Below are 21,973 nucleotides of genomic sequence, written 5' to 3' on the forward strand. Positions count from 1 at the left end.
TCTAATTTGTCCCATTTTAATCTATGTAAAGAATGTTAATTAAACATGTGCAAATACAATAAATGCCTTTGAAGGATCACTGTAAAGTCTTTTCCCCAACAATTAGTCAAGAGAAAACAATGACTGATCTAAAGGTGTAAAATAGAAGAGTTCATGTGTGCAACTTCCCTAGTGTTGTTTAAAGTTTGATAGCCCAAGTACACATTTGTAGCTATATTTCTAGGAGAGATTTAATTAGTGAGGTGAACTGATTAATTTTCACTGACACACTTGTCTCTTGGGTGTGTATCAAATATTATGGAATATCCTTCTAAATCATAGCTACTACATTGCTAATTGCAACCTTCAGAGTCACAATGATGTGTTCAGTACAAGATACTCATATGTCGTCTACAAAATTGACATGATAGACCGTTTTTCTTTCATGTATAGGAGAAATTACTTGATTCTAGCCACATCCACTCTAGTTCATAATGAAATATCCATGGTAAGCAATAGACTAATGAAGAAAGTTGTAACCTTTATTAGTGCTGGTAAGGAATGGAATCACCACCAAATGTCATATACTTGTGGTGTTTTATTTTTCTATATGCTGATACAAGCTGTTAGTTACATCACTCCGAAGTCTCGCTTTCGGACTGATTCGAGAATCCTGGGTAGGATTGTTGTTGAGATCTAGGAGCGAATGCACCATGCTCTTCTCCCCTGTTGTTCTTGAGGCTTCTAGCTTGCTCCCTTGAGATGCGATACACATTAGCAATCACATCAACCGGCAGGGAACGGAATACCGAGTTTTTCCCTACAAGCTGGCTCACAAAGGCATTAGCATTTGTCTTGATTGCAATGTATCGGAATCCTTCACGTTGTGCTTTCTTCAAGACAACATAGTGTTGTGGAATGATCAACAGTTGTCCTGGGCGAAGTTCACCATCGAACACAGTCTTGCCAAAGTTACTAACAACTTGAACACGAGCGCGTCCTTGAATGGTATAGACCAAACTATGAGCATTGACATTCCAGAAAGGTGAGAGAATAGCATTCTGTATAAAGGAGTAGAAAGTAATGTCATTTATGCCGTAAATCAAATATTTCACGAAAATAATTAAAGAGAAGACATGTTCCTATAAAAAAATACCTGATACAAATTTACTCTCGTAGCACTCATTTGGACGAGGTTAAGGATGGGGAACTTCTGGCTATTGAGACTTGTGGTCCTTCCAGCACGTGGGTTGTATGTATCAGCACGACTAGGGTTTTCAATGTTCATCCTCGCCTTGATTGTGCAGAAGTTCTCGTCCAATCCATTCCACCGGGAAGATGTCTGTTGTTGTTCACTGTACTGAACTTCTTGGTATTGAGCTTGTGCCTGTTCTTGTTGTTGTGTCAAAGTGGGTTTCAAAAATTGAAGGCCGTTCTTTACATGTATAATTTCTCCACGTTGGTCATTTTGGCTCTGTAACCTCTTTGTTGTTACTGTACTGATGCCTAGAGCCTCACTTAGTATCTCAACACCGAATCCGCTGAATATGTTTTGCCTAGAGTGTTGCTCAGCTGAGCTACCATACACTTGTTGAGCTCTCATGTTGTTACCACCTAATAAGAACTCCTGAGTTTTTTGTCAATGAAAAACATAATGGTTAATAGTATGAATTGCAGCGTAAAGCACAAATTAAGCACAAATTCGATTGAAATAATTGTTAAAAAAGTTACCCTTTGCCTTGGTTCAAGCTGATTAGCACTGTTTCTTACATCATAAACATATACGGCAACAACAGGCGCATCACCATCGTTGTAGAACCAATGTGCAACACCAGCCGGGAGCGCAACAATATCTCCTTGTCTAAATTGATGGATCTTTTGGTGCTCATCTCTAAACTTTTGGCTCTGACTTTGTTCTTGAGGCAAAAATTGTTGGAACTGCTGCTGGTAAGTAGCAGGGCAACCGGGGAAGGTCAAACCGATAGAACCTCTCCCTAAAAATAGTAATGTTCACATAAGGTGCACAAAACATGAAAACATATCCATTTTGCCACGAAGATCATAATGGACAGAATTTTGTATTATATTTGTCATTATACAAACCTTGGATGATGTAGACCAAGCCAGGAGCATTGGTGTATCGAGGCACCAGAAGACCTTGAGGCTGAATGACACGTCTGATGACAAAAGTACCTGTGCACTGGAACAACTCATTCTTCTCGTCAAAGTACTCAGTCACACCAGCTTCTGACCTCACTTTCCGAAGAGGCTCAAATGGCTGTAATCTATCGAATCTACACTCTCTCGAACTCCCTTGCCGAGGGTTGTGCCATGGGTTTGTACTTGGATTAAATAGTTGGGCCATAGAACCATGACATAAGAGAAGAACACAAAAGTATGTAGAAAACCGAGAGAAAACTGTAGTTGCCATAGCTATTTTTAGATAGTAATGGAAACTTAAGCTAATTGATGTGAGTTCAAGGACAGATCAGACATGTTTATATAGCAAAGAAAATAATCTTAGAATGCGTAGTGATAGAGTTTGTTGCACGTATGGACAATACCTACCTTGTAGTGTCAAATAATACATAAGCATGGCAACTTTTCAATCAAGCTATACATATCATGACTCATCAATGACACATATCGTGTGCTTTTGAAGTAATACAAATGGAACTTGTTAAGAAATGTCTATCCATACTCTTGACGTGTGCCTTTGCCCTTATTAGTGTATTTGTTTTTGGGCCATAAAGTTTCTATACTAGATAAGTTTAGCCTAACTTTAAAATAACAAAATTGTAAGTGTGTTGTCATTTTTGCGTGGCATGCTATACTTAATTTGTTAGGTAATCCTTCAAACTAACTAATTTGTAGGTTTATTGTCATCTTTACATCGCACATGGCACCTTCTAAGTTGTCAGGTAATAAGTTTTTTTATTTTAATAACTTTACAACTTGCTTATGAAATCTTATTATTTATTTTGACCTTAGTGGCCGCTTATTGCCAAAACTGTTTTGGCTATATATATCTTTTTTTATGAAAATGGATTTTTGCACGACATGTATATTAATATCTTAATATGTCTCGTTGCCTTGCCAGCACATTTATTTTTTCACCATAAAGTTCCTAATGGTTAACAAAACTTGAAATTTTGTTGTTATTTTTATGTGTCATACTATACTTGAAAGTTAGATATTCCTTCAAAATAACGAATCTATATGTTTGGTTTAATGTTTAAATGGCACATCACACCTGATAAGTTACCCGTAATTTTGAAATAACAAACATACAACTTTGTTGTTGTTTTGTGTGGCATACTCTCTCTTACACCATGTAAATAAACCAGTCTGTGGAAGACAAGTAACTTTCATGTGCTAATGCTACGATATTTGGTAATATACGTGCACTACAAGTCACGAAAACATTTAGGCATATGCATCTTCAGAACAAGCATTTTAAACATGTAATGTACTCTAGTTGTCCCATATTGTAACATGTACTCTAGCAATAACATTTGAGACATCTCAGGCATATGGTGTTTGAATCAGTACTTGCAATGTGGTTTTTGAATATTTCCAGGGGAAAAATGCTTGGAGTACAAGGGAAGGAACAGGGTCCATAGCTCTGAACATTTTTGAAAATGCATGTACTTTAGGTCTCGATTCATGACCCAGAACATGGTCAATTGAAGAAAATAAAGGGGTGATTATTTGGCTTTTGTATGAAAAAGCCAAACGCTATATTTGCATATGAAATATAAGTTATGAATATAAAATTTATATATTTATTCCTAGTGATCTAAAAGTTAATGCTGAAAAATAAACTTCGGTGGAAAAACATCAAAATTAACTATAAATTTATGGTTAAAAATTCAAATTTTTGCTTATAAGCATAGGCAAAAGTAAAAGTGCATTTTGGTGTTGTTGATCTTCTCGCATTACATTAAGAAAAGTAAATTGTCACTGTATATAAAATGATATCCAAGAAGCAAATTCTAGGTATCCTACCCGAGACAAAGTTAGGCAGCCCCCTTTTTGGTAGAGAAGTTCCTGAATTTTGATGTGATTGGATTGGTACAACATTTTTTTTATGGGAGCTACTCTAACTTGCAAAAGTAAGACTATTCACGAGTTGCTAAGCTATCTTAAGATGCAATAAAGACCATTTACACTGACATCATACTTAAACATGGAATGTAAATCATCCAGAATTTTGACTAATGTACTCAAATATAGAAAGTACATAAAAAATTGAAGTGCATGCACATCTAGTTGGTATTTCCTGATAGAAAATTTTACCGACTAACAAAGAGCCAAAAAAGAACAAATCGAGTGAGGGTACAAAAAGATTTGGCATTTCAGTACTTCACGTTATTCCGTTAGAGACTATACATGAAGTTATACTTCATCTTAGAGTTATCTAAGCTTTGAAAAATTTTTACCAAAAAATTTCAAATTATCGTTAGGAATTCAGATGACACCATGATAGACCAAAAATGCCAATGCTACGAATGAAAATTTCCAAACTTATTTTTGCTAACAAAGCATTGATCATAAAATGCATTGTACCGGAAGAGGAATAAGCCATTAAGCATGGACCTTTAATTTGTGGGGGTAAATAAACCAAATATAACGTTGACAATAAACACATAGATGAGAAAATAATACCTTGTTTTCCATCATCAAGAAATATGTCAGGCTAATCACACATTTGCTGCTGGCATTGTTTGAGAATCAAAAATTACTATGGAATTGTTTGACAATCTGTAATTAATCAAGGAAAGGCAACAAAACAAAAAATTATCTTGCTGCTAGCATTTTGATTTTATTGCTAAATTAGAGAAACATAATAAATTGACCTGAAGTGAACTAATATTGCAATATGATCCAAAGGAGGCATTCAGTGTTATGTACCAAACGTAACGATTTTTTTGTTGTAAAATTTTTGTGAAAACAATCTAAATCCTTGCTACAATCTTAGTATGCTCCATGATTGTAGCTAGCTTACAAGGCTAAAATCTCGGACTATTCATACCAAGGCAAGTAATCAAGCAAATATATTAGTATATGCCATCTTTAACAGAACTACAAAAATTTTGTATGTACCACCTGGAGGGCACCAAAACCCCACACAAACAGTAGCATAGGGTCATTAGGAAAAAAAATCATTGAAGTAAACCTTCAAGCTAAAAATTGCATGTCACTATGCTCAGCTTCTCACTGCTTTTGCAATATTGTTCGCTAGTCTTTTGTAGCTAGCATAATAACTATGTATTCACTAGCTTATGGAACAAAATTCCATAAATTTCTCTATACCAGGAAACTTTTTTCACATAATCTACAATTAATAGTGATATGCCATCACCAAAGTATTCCTCACCACTTAATTTGTTGTACATGCCACTATTTGCAATGTCCTGCTGCACACATTGTGTTGGCTGTGCAATTGATATTGGGCATGATAGAACCTAAAGCAAGTCATTGTGTGATGGGGAATATAATTCCTAACAAAGGTAGAACCGAGTCCATAGCAAAACCAATTTGAGATTTCAGTTCAGCCCATCAAGTAAAATCAAATTCCAAGAGTTCATTTCAGTCCATCCAGCAAAATCAAATTCAGAGTTTGTTCCATTCACCAAAGCAAGTTCGATCTCAGATTTACTTCTCTTTGTTATCCATCCTTTTGTATACAGATAAAAGTAAACAATTACTTTGATCTTGAGGCCACAGGTTCACTGCATGGGAGGATTTCCAAGGAATTGACACATATACATCATAAACACATGAGTATATGCTAGATGAATCTTTTCTGATAGCACAGATAGAGTGGATTTGATCTAAGTACCTCAAATCCTCAACAGCAGTGCACAATAAAATCCTCAACGCCAGTTTGTGGCGTCAAGTATAGTGCTAGCGAGCGCGTGACAGATTGATAATCTGAATATATTTTTCTTGAAGTAAACTGAGAGGAAAATTGCAAATTATATTTAAATTTCATTCATTATTTCATTTCAATTATATGCATGATATTTGATCACGAGATTATTTTTTGTTTTCAACTCCACTAAAAACAACACGTGGCGCAGTAACGGCACAGGGGAAAAAAAAGGAAACACGCAGAATTGGAAACGAAGAGCAGTCAGACTGTGGGCCTTAGCGAGCCTGACATGTAGATGATGATGGGTTTCTGGGCTAGCTGAGTGCGGTGCAGACGCGCGATTTTAGGCCCAACAAAATCTATATGATAATCTGAATATTAACAGTCTTGAATCATCACCCGAAAGAGGTTTAAGTTCATAAACACCACCACGGGCATGTTCTGCAACGGCCTTAGCCGTACGTACAATGGTGTTTATTAGCTAACTCTCTCAATCGTCACGTAAGCAAGTTTGATGATGTAGAGAAAAGAGAGGGAAGGAGAGAGAAAAACGATTGTCATGACAACGGCTTAGAGTCGACTCTTAGCATTTATTAAAGGAAACTTTCTTGCAGGAGAGCGTATAAAAAGAAAACTATCTAATATAAAAATATCTTATTACATTAATGAAGAAACCACATCTGACTCTATCTTTATACGTATCATTATAAAATAGGCTTTTGTTGCTGACGTGGTTTGAGGGAGTCCACAATGGGCTCTACTATTGAACATGCCCTAAGATTATGGGCTCTATGTCAAGCCACATCAGCAAAAAAAATTTCTTATACAAAGAACAATCTCTCAAGCTGACTCTTCATAATTACAAACTAATTAATTTTTCATTCGCATTCCATCTGGTTAGCGCCTCTAACTAGAGGCAGCACACGTACAAAGCAGATGTTATGGTTATCTGCTCATTTTATGTACCAAGAGCCGATGTTTTGCTAACTCTATGAAAAACAATCGTTTTCTTTCTCATACCCTCTCTCTTTCACATCAGCAACCATGTAACGATAGAGACAGCAATCAGAGTCCTTTATACGTACCCTTATTGCGAGTATTTATGATTATTTTGCTTCTATGTTTACCATCCTGCAAAGGAAGTTTGATGGTATCCCAGGCTGATTCTTTCCATACAGCATCAATCACGCACAAGCACCTAGTAATAAATAACAGTGTGCACAAACGTGTTAAGTAAACCAAGACACAAACATATGAAAATCTATCTGAAAAGATAAACAATATAAATATGGCACGCTGAATATTGTGTATGCTGTGATCATAGCAGGTAGAAAGAATATAATCACAATATATGGATAAATACTTCCGAAGCTAATTATAAAAAGGGGCAATTGCATAACTGGCCTTATTTTGAAGCCCAATTGTGGATTTAGTCTTTTTTTTTTACAGATTTAGCCCCGCTTATCAAAATTAAAGCTCCCGTTTGGCCCTATCGTTAAATAACCGTGAATAGTGTAAATAGAAAAAAGAAAAAAAAGAAAAACATGTGAAATGACAACAATACCCCTCTCTACTCTAACCCTATCTTCACTCCTCTCCCTCCCGGTTAGAACTCAGAAGCTAGGGTTCTTCAGGCAGGCGGCGAGCAGCACGGGCGGTGGGCAAGCCAGGCGAGGGAGCGGCGCGGGCGGCGGCAAGGGCTCGTGCGGCCAGGGCCCGCGGCGATGGGCGCCCGCGGCCAGGCGCGCGGCGGCGCGATAGCCAGGGCCTGCGGCGGCGGGCGGGCGCGGCGGAGCGGCGGCCAGGGCCTGCAGCGTCGGGCGCGAGCATCTAGGGGCAAGATCACCGCGGGGGTGGAGACCTTGATGTTGTATGATGACGCCAATGGCGTATTCCACGACTACTACACGGAGATGGATGTCGAGGTGCCTGCACGTCTTCCTCCGCCGCCGGGTTTTCCTTCCCTTCTCGCTCCAGCGCTGGCCGGCCACGAGCCCGCTCGTCTTCCTCCACCGACCGGCTTCCCTCCCCTTCCCCTCCCAGCGCAAGCTAGCTGCGGAACCCCTGTACGCCGCCCCGTCGATGAGGGTCACGCGTCAATGGAGCAGTTGGTGTGGAGCGAGCAGCACGACGATGCTCCGGTCTCCAACAACTCCATGGTGTCGCGCCGGCAGCTGTGCGCACCCTACGACGACGACATCGACACCACCCTACGGGCCATGGAGAAGGACGCCGCGGAGCGCCCGTCACCGGAGTAATTTTGTAATTTTGTAAAAAAAAAAAAGAGACAAAACTATGTCAATTTTGTTTACCACAAATTTTTTAAATTTTGTTCAAACTTTAGTCGAATGTATTTTAAATCTTAGTCAAATTTTTCAAACTTCAGTCAAATAACAATATAAACCGACTCAAATCTGTTAAATACAAATTAAATATTACAAATATTTCTTAAAGTACACATATGTAAAAACATGGCCAAATATGCAAATAGTACTAACAAAACAGTGTCAAATGTGCAAGGGTAAAGACGTCCACTTTTTCTTCACAGAACACTGTTAACATGACTTAACGGAGTAGGGCCAAAAGTGAGCTTTAATTTTGAAAAGCGGGGCTAAATCTGTAAATTAAAAATACAGGACTAAATCCGTAATTGGACTCCAAAGTATACAATTGCCCCTTATAAAAATGTGGTAGAACAATACAAAACACGAAAGAAATCAAGTGCACACTTACATATGAAAAATTATACTTACTTGTGGCACAACTAGAATCCAAAATACCCCCTTACTTCTACTATTACAAACATACATATATGTGTGAAAAGGTACCTTCTAGGAGGAAGGGTATAATGTAGTAAAATTTAATCTAACCATATATTTTCCTAAGTATATTAAACATTTTATTTGAAACATCAATAAAATATATTTAGCAATTCATCTATTTTAATATTAAATATTATACACAAATTTATTGTAATGTTATATATTTTAGTTCTAATTTTGCTCGTATAAAATTTCTACTACACTCCTACCAACATAGTATAAGAAAATCAGATCCGTTGAATCCAAAGTAACAGATGGCTCGTAGTAATGGAAGAGTACCTTAAAAAATTACCTAATATTACAACATTTCAAGCATATATAATCAAAATATCTAATCATAAGATATTGAAGGTACATGAAAACTGAAAGGTACCATTTCATACTTATCGCTCTATCGGAGAGTGAATCCCCTTAGAGGGAAGCCGCGAGGCCCCCCTTTTGTTGGTTCGGTCAGGGAAGCGAGTGAGAACGATAAGAGTGGTCGGGCCCCTTGGGACGTGTGTGAACATAGCGATGTATTTGAGCCACCGATCGGCGTAATACCCTACTTGTGTGACTGGTTGCTTAGGGTGGAAGGGATTACACCCGGGCCAGGCTCAGTGGTGAATCGCACTGAGTCCGTGTGTTTTTTGTTGTCTGGGCGGAGTGGAGTCTTCTTCTAAGGCAAGGGTCTCCTTTTATACGTCAAGGGGCTCCCACACGCGCCTAGACTCGAGATCTCCAGGTAGGAAAGACACATAATCTAGAGCATTTAATGCCTATCTTAATCCGAGGTAGGCGGCGACAGGCCATGCCTTTTTGGGTACGATCCACGTCCCATCGTGACATGGGCGGAGTAGCCGGTGTCCTCACATTTAATGTTGAATCCTTTGGTCCCTTCGTATCCAATGGAGGGCAATGATGGGGCGACCTCGAGAACGATGTGCCCCTCTCTCCAGTGAAGCGGGGAGCCGAAGAATTGCTTCCATTAATGGCCAATGCGACGAAGCTGACATGAGTCCTATCCCCTACTGGGGTAGGCGCATGCTCCTGACATGCGATCAGTCTGCCATCGCGTCCGTCAATTCGGCAGTGACTTACCGTGCCCTTTCGCACGCCTCATTAAATGCAGCAGCATCTAGACGACATGGCGCATTTAAGGTGGGGAAAGAACATTGTGCGCTAGGTCTCTCAACTAGCATTCCTTCGTCATGCTAATCAAGGGCTTGAGTGGTCAGGGAGGCTTGACCACCCCCCCCCCTCTTTACGGGCTAGCCGCCCCTTGGCCGGGGGCCCGAGGCCTCTTGGGGCAAACCACGTGGATCTGGGGTGGCCTCCCTGGTGAAGGCCGTAGGTAGAGGCCAACATCCACGATGACTTTGATCGATCATCGAAAAGAACATGATAATATGTTGGACGGCATACTCCATTTGTGTAGCATACCCTGGATCTATTTCACCGACACACTCAATCAAACATAAAAGATATTTCTCTTCAAACAACACAAAAGATATCTACTTACAACCGTGAAGGATAGAATTGTACCTCTTACTCTCAAGTAATTCTCTGATCTTGTTAATGAGTTGCAGCTCGCCCCATGCTTCATTTAGGTTGGTGTACTTTTTCTCATCAAGTGGGACAGAGTATGTTCGTGAAAATCTTCTTCATATCAGGGTTAACAGATACCAAGACAAAAAAATGGCAGTCAAACTTTTCTTCGAGATCATGAAGCAATTGATTGGCAAGAGTTATCTTCCCTAGGACTCCAAAACAAACAATAGAAATCAGCTTCAGTTCTTGCAACAGTGAGCTGTCGTCATCCTGAGTCTTTTGGTGAGCTCACTCTTTGCCTTACCAACACTACTATATGAATGATTTTCCCCGTACGCCGATCCCTTTTATTTCCATGTAAGGCCGTAAGTGGCGCCATCTAGAAAAATAGGTGGACCGGCTCTAGACCGTCGCCTGCACAGGAAGATACATTATCTTGTGGAGTCCATGTAACCCAACCGCACGGGATAATAGATTATCTCGTGTGGTTTGGCTGTCCACATGAGAAAATGTTTATTTTCACAAACCCTAGTTGCAAAGCGACGGGACTCCCACGAGGAAAAATGCATTTTGACCGTATGGAAAAATTGTATCTGTAGCAGTGCAATGCAACGAGCTCTGTCATCTTTCTGTACATATATTCGCTAGGATCAAACAGCTGCCGGTGTTGGCACAGCAACAACTTCGGCTTCGTTTGGCTCATCCTTTTCTTAACACAGATTCCATCGTTTTTCGCACGCATATTTTTCGAACTGTTAAATGGTGTACTTTTTACAAAAAAAATTTATAGAAAAATTATTTTTCAAAATCATTTTAATCTATTTGACATTTTAAAAATTAATAATTAATTAATTATATACTAATCTATTACTAAGTTTTTCGCGCCGGATAACTAACGCACCTTTCCCTCCTCAAGAATGCGGAGAATGTATTTTTTGGGTCACTGTCAGTGTTATCAACAAAGCCGTCCATAGCGTCTTTACAAGATATCAAGGAGAATGAGAGCACCCAGAAAGACTGCAATAAAGAGAGCTGCAACACTTGGCATTGGTCATGAACCGTGAGGAAGACTGCAAATCGATTGTGAAGCACTCGGGTCTACTACAAAATATATGGATACCGGGTACCCTCATCAAAGGCATAACTTGCTATGAATAGGGAGTGGGCCAGATCTAGGATAGTTGAGATAGACTATGACCCAGATAACATATTTCCCTATATCCCGCGACGTGGAAGATAATCTCAATCAAACAAAATCATGTAAAGATAACAAAATTGTTCCATGTAAAATTAATCAAATGGGTTCTTCAAAAATAGTTAAAATCATTTGAGTTCATTTCACAGGCAAGTTATATAGTGTGTAGTTTTTTTTTAAAAAAAGGCTAATTACATGGGAAAACTATTCACACCAACATGTTTCATTGACTGGTTTATTTTACAGGGTGTAAGAGGGAATGTGCCACACAAAAATGCAAACAATATTTGCATGTTTGTTACTTCAAAAGAACAGGTAACATATCAAGCGTGATGTGCCATGTCGAAAAGATGACGCCAAACATAAAGATTAGTTATTTTCAATGAACCTCCAACTTATCAAGCGTAGTATATCACATAAAAAAGACAACAAAATTACAAGTTTGTTACTCTAAAGTTAGACTAAACATATAACCATTAGGAACTTTTTGGTGCAAAAAACAAATATACTAACAAGGCAAAGAGACATACTAAGATATGGATAGACATATCATGAAAAAAAAGATATACATAGCTAAAAACATTTTTTGCAATAAGCGGCCACTAAGGTCAAAATAAATAATTCGTAAGCAAGTTGTAAAGTTATTAAAATAAAAAAAACTTATTACCTGACAACTTAGAACGTGTCGTGTGCGATGTAAAGATGACAATAACAATAAACCTACAAATTTGTTAGTTTGAAGTATCACCTAACATATCAAGTATAGCATGCCACGCAAAAATGACAACACACTTACAATTTTGTTATTTTAAAGTTAGGCTAAACTTATCTAGTATAGAAACTTTATGGCCCAAAAACAAATACACTAATAAGGGCAAAGGCACATGTCAAGAGTATGGATAGACATTTCTTAACAAGGTCCATTTGCATTGCTGCAAAAGCACACGATATGTGTCACTGATGAGTCATGATATGTATAGCTTGATCTTGAAAAGTTGCCATGCTTATGTATTATTTTGACACTGCAAGGTAGGTATTGTCCATATGTGCAACAAACTCTATCACTACGCGTTCTAAGATTATTTTCTTTGCTATATAAACAAGCCTGATCTGTCCTTGAACTCACACCAATTAGCTTAAGTTTCCATTACTATCTAAAAATAGCTATGGCAACTATAGTTTTCTCTCGGTTTTCTATATACTTTTGTGTTCTTCTATTATGCCATGGCTCTATGGCCCAGCTATTTAATCCAAGTACAAACCCATGGCACAGCTCTCGGCAAGGAAGTTCGAGAGAGTGTAGATTCGATAGATTACAGGCATTTGAGCCTCTTCGGAAAGTGAGGTCAGAAGCCGGGGTGACCGAGTACTTTGACGAGAAGAATGAGCTGTTCCAGTGCACAGGTACTTTTGTCATCCGACGTGTCATTCAGCCTCAAGGTCTTCTGGTGCCTCGATACACTAATGCTCCTGGCTTGGTCTACATCATCCAAGGTTTGTATAATGATAAATATAATACAAAATTCTGTCCATTATGATCTTCGTGGCAAAATGAATATGTTTTCATGTTTTGTGCACCTTATGTGAACACTACTATTTTTAGGGAGAGGTTCTATCGGTTTGGCCTTCCCCGGTTGCCCTGCTACTTACCAGCAGCAATTCCAACAATTTTTGCCTCAAGAACAAACTCAGAGCCAAAAGTTTAGAGATGAGCACCAAAAGATCCATCAATTTAGGCAAGGAGATATTGTTGCGCTCCCGGCTGGTGTTGCACATTGGTTCTACAACGACGGTGATGCGCCTGTTGTTGCCGTATATGTTTATGATGTAAAAAACAGTGCTAATCAGCTTGAACCAAGGCAAAGGGTAACTTTTTTAACAATTATTTCAATCGAATTTGTGCTTAATTTGTGCTTTACGCTGCAATTCATACTATTAACCATTATGTTTTTCATGACAAAAAACTCAGGAGTTCTTATTAGGTGGTAACAACATGAGAGCTCAACAAGTGTATGGTAGCTCAGCTGAGCAACACTCTAGGCAAAACATATTCAGCGGATTCGGTGTTGAGATACTAAGTGAGGCTCTAGGCATTAGTACAGTAACAACAAAGAGGTTACAAAGCCAAAATGACCAACGTGGAGAGATTATACATGTAAAGAATGGCCTTCAATTTTTGAAACCCACTTTGACACAACAACAAGAACAGGCACAAGAACAGGCACAAGCTCAATACCAAGGAGTTCAGTATAGTGAACAACAACAGACATCTTCCCGGTGGAATGGATTGGACGAGAACTTCTGCACAATCAAGGCTAGGATGAACATTGAAAACCCTAGTCGTGCTGATACATACAACCCACGTGCCGGAAGGACCACAAGTCTAAATAGCCAGAAGTTCCCCATCCTTAACCTCGTCCAAATGAGTGCTACGAGAGTAAATTTGTATCAGGTATTTTTTTATAGGAACATGTCTTCTCTTTAATTATTTTGGTAAAAATTCTTTGATTTACGGCATATATGACATTACTTTCTACTCCTTTATACAGAATGCTATTCTCTCACCATTCTGGAATGTCAATGCTCATAGTTTGGTCTATACCATTCAAGGACGCGCTCGTGTTCAGGTTGTTAGTAACTTTGGCAAGACTGTGTTCGATGGTGAACTTCGCCTAGGACAACTTTTGATCATTCCACAACACTATGTTGTCTTGAAGAAAGCACAACGTGAAGGATTCCAATACATTGCAATCAAGACAAATGCTAGTGCCTTCGTGAGCCAGCTTGTAGGGAAAAACTCGGTATTTCGTTCCCTACCGGTTGATGTGATAGCTAATGTGTATCGCATCTCAAGGGACCAAGCCAGAAGCCTCAAGAACAACAGGGGAGAAGAGCATGGTGCCTTCGCTCCTAGATCTCAACAACAATCATACCCAGGATTCTCGAATGAGTCGGAAAGCGAGACTTCGGAGTAATGTAACTAACAGCTTGTTCAGCATAAAGAAAAATAAAACACCACAAGTATATGACATTTGGTGGTGATTCCATTCCTTACCAGTACTAATAAAGGTTACAACTTTCATCATTAGTCTACTATTTACCATGGATATTCCATTATGAACTAGAGTGGACGTGGCTATATTCAAGTAATTTCTCCTATACATGAAAAAAAAACGGCCTATCGTGTCAATTTTGTTGATGACATATGAGTATCTTCTACTTAACACATCATTGTGAATCCGAAGGTTGCAATTAGCAGCATTGGAGTTGTGATTTAGAATGATATTCCACAATATTTGATACACACTCAAGAGACAAGTATGTCAGTGATAAGTCAATCCGTTCACCTCACTAATTAAATATCTCCTAGAAATATAGCTAAAAATGTGTACTTGGGCCCTCAAACTTTGAACAACGTCGTGGAAGTTGCAGATTTGAACTCTTCTATTTTGCACTATTAGATCAGTCATTGTCTTCTCTTGACCAATTGCTGGGGATGAGACTTCATTGCGATCGTGCAAAGGCATTTATTGCATTTGCACATTTATTGCCTTTGCTCATGATTTTTAGACATTCATTATGTAGATTAAGATGGGACAAATTAGTGCTTAAAAAGAAATTAAGAATTGTATTAAGACTACCGATTCAATGGAAATATATGTTCAGTTTTTGCTGACATGATGATTTGACCTGGTCAAACCAAACCGTTCAATATTTAGAGCCTACTGTTAACGGCAAAAAATGGATTACTAGATTAATCATCATTGTGTAGCAATATTAAATAACCAAATGCATGCTCAAACTAAACCTAGAAGATCAGACTAAACCAAGGCAGTTTAGGTTTGAACATGATCAGGTATGAAATTAACATAAAATTGCACAATATTGATGATTAACTTCTAAACCAGCGTAACCTATCAATTTATTTGCTAAACTTAGTAGATCAGATGTGCTTTTGGGACCAGATCGGACCAAACCGAGATAGTATGTAATATGAGCCAATATAATTGTAGAATGTGTGATAGTCTATGAGCTTAACGAATAAACCGATAGATTACTCATGATAACGATAGCTAGAACTCCAGCGAAAGGACAATGCTGGCATTCAATGAGATTTATTGGACTTAACCGAGACAGAATCATATAAACCAAACCAGTATCGATAAATTAGACAATACGCAGGCATGAACCTTGATCGAGGATATACCACTGCTCCAAGCTAGAACGTAGATTGAAACAACAGCAAATCTTAGATAAACCGCCAAGCAAACTAGATAGAATATTGAATTGAACCGAGACAGTTATATCTAGTCGCCCAATGGGTTGATAACTACGAACTTACATTCCAAAGTTTACTAACCTCGCGCCGAGAGCTTACTCCTATTGAAATTTGTGGTGATGCACCGAAAGTTGTATTAATCATATGATTGTTGATAATCTACAAGCTACGGTAACAATATTTATACCCCTAAAACTAACTTGAGTCAAATACATATTCATATCTTATTAACTAACTTATTACACACGGATTCTATTTAAAATAAATACGTAAAACAAACTCTATTATTTATAAATATTGCTTTACACCAACTATACATCTTTCCCAAATCGATCTCTATTCTTCCCAGGCCCAATCAGGCTCATCTTCTAATCCGATTTGTTTTCTATCGGCTTGTCCGATTCTATCTCCAGCTGATTAGTCCGATTGCCGCAATTCCCGTCTGATTTGGTTATATCTTCCTGATTTTCCTTCTAGTCGCTGAATCCAAATTTTGTTGTTAACAAGTATTAAGCTTAAGGTTCACCGTAGCAATATTTTGGTGTTCATTATAATGTATAAAGATAGACTAGACTGATTTTTCCATTGCTTAACATTATTCTCATGCACATTGTGTATGCCCTTGTAGTCCTTATATTTTATATAGGTACATAAAAGGCAGGCTTAAAAATAATGTTCTTCTTGATAAAGGAGGAACTCTAATTTTTTATTTAACGTTATTAACTTTTAAGTCTACGTTTGACTATTTATTTTTAATAATATATGTAAGTATTAAATTAGTTGTTTTATCGTGCTTTTTTTATTAAAAGATACACTAACATACTTTATCAATTTATAAATTTATATAGAGTATTTTAAACAAAATAAATGATTAAAGGCGAGTTTAGTTCGTAAAAAGTTTTTCCAAAAAACATCACATCAAATCTTTGGACATCTAAATGGAGCATTAAATATAGATGAAAAACTAATTGCACTGTTAGGGAGAATCGTAAGACAAATCTTTTAAGCGTAATTAGTGCATAACTAATCATAAGTGCTACAATAACCCACATATACTAATGACTGATTAATCAGATTTAAAAGATTCGTCTCACGATTTTCATACGAGTTAAAATTTATTTTTTCATTCGTGTCAAAAACCATCTCCGATATCCGATAATCATCCAACGCACGGTTTGAAATTTTTATTTCCCGAACTAAACGCGCGCTGAACGTGATTCAAAAGTTGAAAACAAGAGTAAAGTCGAAGAGCCCCGGCGAGCTGCGACAAGACAGCCGACAAGCGTCGAGAAAGTGCTACAGTTGCAGAATGGCAGGGTGGTAAATACGGAGGAGATGGGAGGGCAAGAGACGGCGGTGGACGCTTTCCACGGCGGGCTGACACCACACCACACCACTCCGGCCGCGCACGGGTTGATCGCCGAAAAGAGCTTTTTTTCCTCCTCCTCCTCCTCCTCCTCGGTGATCTGCCTCGCTGGGGCATCTCTAAAAGCATCCGACGCCGCCGCCACCACCAGCAGCAGGATCGCCACCAACGAGCGACGACGAGGAGGAGGAGGAGCGATCGGCCCGAGGGGGGAGAAGACCGGAGGAGACGACGATGAAGAAGTGCCCGTCCGAGCTGGACTTCGAGGCGTTCTTCCACGGCGGGAGTGGGGAGGCCGCCGACGCCGACGAGCAGAAGCCCGCCGGGCACGCCGGCTCGCACCCGCTGTTCGGGATGTTCTCCGCCGCCGACCTCTCCGCCTTCGGCTTCGCCGACTCGGTGAGTGCTCTGCTGCTGCTGCTGCGGAGACTAGTGTTAATTCGCGCGGAGAGGCTAAAATCTATGTTTACTCCGTTGATATGAAGATTTTCTTTGGTGCTGGTAGTGATCATCAGCTCCATGTACCTTTCAAATCGAAAACCTCGTTCCAATTTTTGAAAGTGCCCTTTTTGTCATGTATATTTATGGCTACTTAGATGTAATTGTCTTGTCTGCAAACTATGTTTCGTATTTCAAGGGAATTTAAATAGCCGTATTTGAGGCCGTCATGAACTATAAGCATAGGGAAGATATTGAGAAAACTTTGTTCAGGTTAATAGGCTAACAGGAGAGTTTACCTTGTCATGACAGGGGTTAATTGGGTTGTTATTAAAATATTAAGAAATGATGACTAAATTTGTACGCAAGGAAGATAATTACGTACTCCATCCGCTTTTTTTAATTGACGCGGTTAACTTTTGCATCTTTGTTTGACCATTCGTCTTATTCGAAAAATGTATATAATTATTGATCGTTTTGTTATAATTTGATCTACTACTGGAATAACTTTAAATATAATTTGTAATTTTGCATATTTGCATAAAAATTTTAAGTAAGATAGAGAGTTAAACGTAGATCCAAAAATCAATGGTGTCAACTAAAAAATCGGAGAAAGTACTAATAAGTAATTAATCACTAGTATATTAACAAATGAAATACTTTTTTACATAAGGATGATGATTACATTCTGATTGGTACTGCTGATTAGTCATGTTAAGAATTGAAGTAATTTGTAGATAAGGAAGATGATGACATACTAATAAGCTAATCATTTGGTAAACAAACATGCAATTATAGGAGGTAGTAGCTCATACTACAAGCTATAGTTGCTTTTCTTAATCTGTACTTGATTCTTGATGTGCATGATTAATCACTTGACTAATTGTACTTTTGTTTTTGTCCAAACAGAGCACCATCACCGGGGGCATTCCCAACCACATATGGCCCCAGTCCCAGAGCCTCAACGCACGGCATCCTGCGGTCTCCACGACAATTGAGTCGCAGTCATCAATTTGTGGTATGACCTCACGCACGTCCTCTTCTAGAGATTTCATCGGTTACTCATACTTTGTAACGGTACATCAAATGCTTTTATAGATTCTATGAGGAGTAAACTTATATTCTAGAGATAACATGTATAAAGACTATTTTTTAGATGTTTTTTATTATCTAAAAAAAAGCTATTTTTTAACACTGAAAGATATAGAGTAGATGATAAAGAAAACAAGATAGGTGATAGGTTGCCATCGCTATTGCTTTCTTTTATAGTAGTATAGAATAACATTGCAATTTGCACACAAAAATACTCAGTGATCTATGTATGCGATGATTTGCTACTGTACTGTACAATTGGATTTTACCATACACGGAGATTCAAGCAATGGACATGCTGCACGTGCATTTACAGTACCAGTACTGTTACTGTGTTATACTCCCTCTTTTTCGCAATGTAAGTCTTTCTCGTATTGTCTAGATTCATATAGATGCTAATGAATCTATACACATATATCAAGTATATACATTTATCAATAAATAAATTTAGACAAAGTCAAAAGGACTTACAATATGAAACGAAGGTAGTATATAATGCATCAAAATTGGATTTGATGATGGGGCAGATGTTTAGATGTTTAGGCCATGTTTAGATGGCAAAAAATTTTGGAGAAAAGGTCATATCAAACATTTGACCGGATGTTGGAAGGAGTTTTCGGACGTAAATGAAAAAACGAATTTCACAGCTCGGTTAGCTCGGTTGGAAACCGAGACGAATTTTTTGAGCCTAATTAAGCCATCATTAGCACATGTTGGTTACTGTAGCATTTATGGCTAATCATGGAGTAATTAGGCTCAAAAGATTCGTCTCAAGATTTCTTCCATAACTGTCCAATTAGTTTTTTGTTTCTTCTATGTTTAATGCTTCATTTAAATGTCTAAAAATTCGATGGGACGTTTTTGCAGAAACTTTTTGGGAACTTGTTACAAGGTCTTAATTGTTCTTGCTCACCTCTGTTCATATTCTTTATCAGCAGCAGCAAGTCCCACATCAGCCACCAATCTGACTATGAAGGAGAGTCAAACTCTGGGAGGCACAAGTGGCTCGGATTCTGACAGCGAGTCGTTGTTCGATATAGAGGGAGGTCCATGCGAACAAAGCACAAACCCATTGGATGTGAAGAGAATGAGAAGGTATACCAAAGAACATGGCAATTTATTGCCAGCGTTTTGTCTACTCTCTGCTGCAGCTTTATAGCATTATAGTCGTATTCACAAGTAGGAACTGCATTTCAGAAGGAATGTCTGGCAAAGAACTTGCATGAAACAGTTTGTTGGTTTCAAAATTGTAGGATGGTGTCCAACAGGGAGTCTGCTCGGCGATCAAGGAAGAGAAAGCAAGCTCACTTAGCCGACCTCGAGTCACAGGTAAACGATATGGTGTATACTTGTGGAATTTTTGTCTATGTCAAACGGTAATATCCACCCACAGATTGAGATAAGATTTGCTCCGTTTCAACAAAAAGTAATAAAAAGTACCTCGAGGTACCAGTACCTCGTAATACCAAATCATTTCTGATCGTTGGATACTTGGATCTAACGGTGCATATCCTACTCAGCTAGATTTAATGATAGAAAATTATTTGATACCTTAAGCTACCGGTACCTCGAGTCGAGTTACTTTTTATTAGATCGGAATAAATGTCGATTGAGTAACACACTCTGTGCCAACTGGTACTGTGATTTTGAGTCCGAGTGACAAATGCCACTTCCAGTTCTTTCAGATTATTCAGATTTCAAGTCGTGTGCTTGTTTATCAGGTTGACCAGCTCCGGGGCGAAAACGCGTCGCTTTTCAAGCAATTGACAGATGCCAGCGGGCAGTTCACAACCGCGGTCACGGACAACAGGATCCTCAAATCAGACGTCGAGGCCCTCCGTGTCAAGGTGATGATCATTCATCTTTCTCATTGCAAATTGATCATCGATCACCATCGCCGTTGCTGCATTTCGGCCGGTTTTCTGAGCTCTGATGAAGCCATCCCGTTCCTACACAGGTGAAGATGGCGGAGGACATGGTGGCGCGGGGGGCGATGTCGTGCGGGCTCGGCCACCTCGGCGGGCTGTCGCCGGCGCTGAACGCCCGGCAGCGCTGCGTCCCGGACGTGCTCGCCGGGCTGGACTACGCCGGCGACGACCCCTTCACGGGGCTGTCCCCGCCGGACCAGGGCCAGATGCCAGGCGGCGAGGTGGTCGACGGCTGCTGGGGCTGGGACTCCCACTCCAACGGCGGCATGTCCAAGTGAACGAACGAACTACAACTGTCGGTGTCAATGTGCCATGCCATGTCAGCTCAGGCTCAGCCTCAGCCTCAGCCTCAGCTACGTATAAATGTGATGTCAAGTGAACGGACTTGAGTTTTTCAGAGTCCTTGTGTCGTGTCGTGTCGTCCTGTAATAGAACTGACGTAACTATATAATGCTACTATATATGCTAAGAGACTTGAACTACGAAGTATAAATGTTGTGCAATTTACTACTTTTTCTTTCTGATCTGATCATCTGATTGCAGTTTGCGTTTTGAATCCATGATCCATTGGTGAGAGCTTGGAGAATTCAGGTAAGTGACCAAATGGTTGCAAAGAATCCATGGTGAGTTTTACAGTGGGAAAGATCAGTTTTGAATGGTCTCTTCTTCTCTTCCCGCCATCTCTCTCGCGCGTTCCCTCTCTTCCATGTCCACCACCGGCTCCTCGTACGCGGCGGCGGCCGAGCTGCCGGCCTCCGCTCGCCGTGCTCGCCAGCGCCGCCGTTAGACGGAGGCAGATCTTCTTCTTTCCTTCCTCCTCGTTCCAGTCCTCCTCGCCGTCGCAATGGCGGCCACCTTGCCGGCCACCGCCTCGACGCTGACGGCCTCGACGGCGCCGGCCCAGCCGACGAGGAGGCGCGGCATGTCCTCGCTGTCCTTGACGCAGCTCCGGCCCAGCCCCAGAGCGCCGCCGCGCACGAGGAGTTTCACATCGGTGATCAGTTTTGTCGGGTATGTCTGGCAATCAACCACGTAATTTCCCCTGCCCAAAATAAGAGAATCAATTTTATATAAATAGCTTTTACTTTTACTATTAATCAAACGTTTAACATACGCACAATGCATAAGGGGATGAAGGGGAGGGGGAGTATGAGATTTTTGACTTACGTGTATGCTTTCAGATTATCATCCAACAACGTAACCAAATTTGATTGATGGGTTTAAAACTTTTAAACATTTGATCAGGCAGATCCATAATCTTTATGTTTTATCTATTTACTCTTTTGATGATTAAAATATGTGCAATAATTATGCACGCACATTTTTAGTTTGTTTTCTTTTCTTAATTTTTTTTGTCGAAATAGTCATTTATTTTGTAACGGGAGGAGTAATATATATCATCACCAAATTGCTCTTACTGCCGATTAAAACAAGTGCACGACGATGAACTCTTACAGTAGCATTTC

General features: G+C 39.5%; 3 protein-coding genes across 4 annotated transcripts; 2 read left to right on the forward strand and 1 right to left on the reverse strand.

Annotated features, from left to right (window-relative positions):
- Positions 1-505: 505 nt before the first annotated feature.
- On the reverse strand, positions 506-2,446 carry LOC102710371 (glutelin type-B 2). The gene is made up of 4 exons (XM_006647057.2): positions 2,083-2,446; positions 1,711-1,973; positions 1,136-1,606; positions 506-1,040 (listed from the first exon to the last, which is right to left on the reverse strand). The coding sequence occupies exons 1-4, from the start codon at positions 2,408-2,410 to the stop codon at positions 615-617; spliced, it is 1,488 nt and encodes a 495-aa protein (XP_006647120.2). The 5' UTR covers positions 2,411-2,446; the 3' UTR covers positions 506-614.
- A 10,114-nt stretch (positions 2,447-12,560) lies between these two features.
- On the forward strand, positions 12,561-14,485 carry LOC102722742 (glutelin type-B 1-like). The gene is made up of 4 exons (XM_006648441.2): positions 12,561-12,898; positions 13,008-13,270; positions 13,374-13,856; positions 13,954-14,485. Exons 1-4 carry the CDS (start codon positions 12,571-12,573, stop codon positions 14,377-14,379), a joined length of 1,500 nt encoding a protein of 499 aa, XP_006648504.2. The 5' UTR covers positions 12,561-12,570; the 3' UTR covers positions 14,380-14,485.
- A 2,577-nt stretch (positions 14,486-17,062) lies between these two features.
- Positions 17,063-21,026, forward strand: LOC102710660 (bZIP transcription factor RISBZ4-like). 2 transcript variants are annotated; one of them, XM_015833474.2, is made up of 6 exons: positions 17,063-17,448; positions 18,397-18,505; positions 19,518-19,674; positions 19,833-19,908; positions 20,301-20,426; positions 20,537-21,026. In XM_015833474.2, exons 1-6 carry the CDS (start codon positions 17,284-17,286, stop codon positions 20,783-20,785), a joined length of 882 nt encoding a protein of 293 aa, XP_015688960.2. In that variant the 5' UTR covers positions 17,063-17,283; the 3' UTR covers positions 20,786-21,026. The 2 variants fall into 2 exon arrangements, with proteins under 2 accessions (XP_015688960.2, XP_015688959.2); XM_015833473.2 differs by having other exon boundaries at positions 17,064-17,448; positions 19,515-19,674.
- Positions 21,027-21,973: the final 947 nt, after the last annotated feature.

Source organism: Oryza brachyantha, chromosome 2, assembly GCF_000231095.2.
Source record: "Oryza brachyantha chromosome 2, ObraRS2, whole genome shotgun sequence".
Taxonomy (NCBI): Eukaryota; Viridiplantae; Streptophyta; class Magnoliopsida; order Poales; family Poaceae; genus Oryza; species Oryza brachyantha.

Excerpts from the sequence above, each read along its gene's own strand:
- LOC102710371 (XM_006647057.2), bottom strand. The coding sequence starts at position 2,410 with ATGGCAACTACAGTTTTCTCTCGGTTTTCTACATACTTTTGTGTTCTT. Across the intron at positions 1,974-2,082 it reads CTTGGTCTACATCATCCAAG|GGAGAGGTTCTATCGGTTTG; the intron begins GTTTGTATAATG and ends TACTATTTTTAG. Across the intron at positions 1,607-1,710 it reads AGCTTGAACCAAGGCAAAGG|GAGTTCTTATTAGGTGGTAA; the intron begins GTAACTTTTTTA and ends CAAAAAACTCAG.
- LOC102722742 (XM_006648441.2), top strand. The coding sequence starts at position 12,571 with ATGGCAACTATAGTTTTCTCTCGGTTTTCTATATACTTTTGTGTTCTT. Across the intron at positions 13,271-13,373 it reads AGCTTGAACCAAGGCAAAGG|GAGTTCTTATTAGGTGGTAA; the intron begins GTAACTTTTTTA and ends CAAAAAACTCAG. Across the intron at positions 13,857-13,953 it reads CGAGAGTAAATTTGTATCAG|AATGCTATTCTCTCACCATT; the intron begins GTATTTTTTTAT and ends TCCTTTATACAG.
- LOC102710660 (XM_015833473.2), top strand. The coding sequence starts at position 17,284 with ATGAAGAAGTGCCCGTCCGAGCTGGACTTCGAGGCGTTCTTCCACGGC. Across the intron at positions 17,449-18,396 it reads CCTTCGGCTTCGCCGACTCG|AGCACCATCACCGGGGGCAT; the intron begins GTGAGTGCTCTG and ends TTGTCCAAACAG. Across the intron at positions 20,427-20,536 it reads TCGAGGCCCTCCGTGTCAAG|GTGAAGATGGCGGAGGACAT; the intron begins GTGATGATCATT and ends GTTCCTACACAG.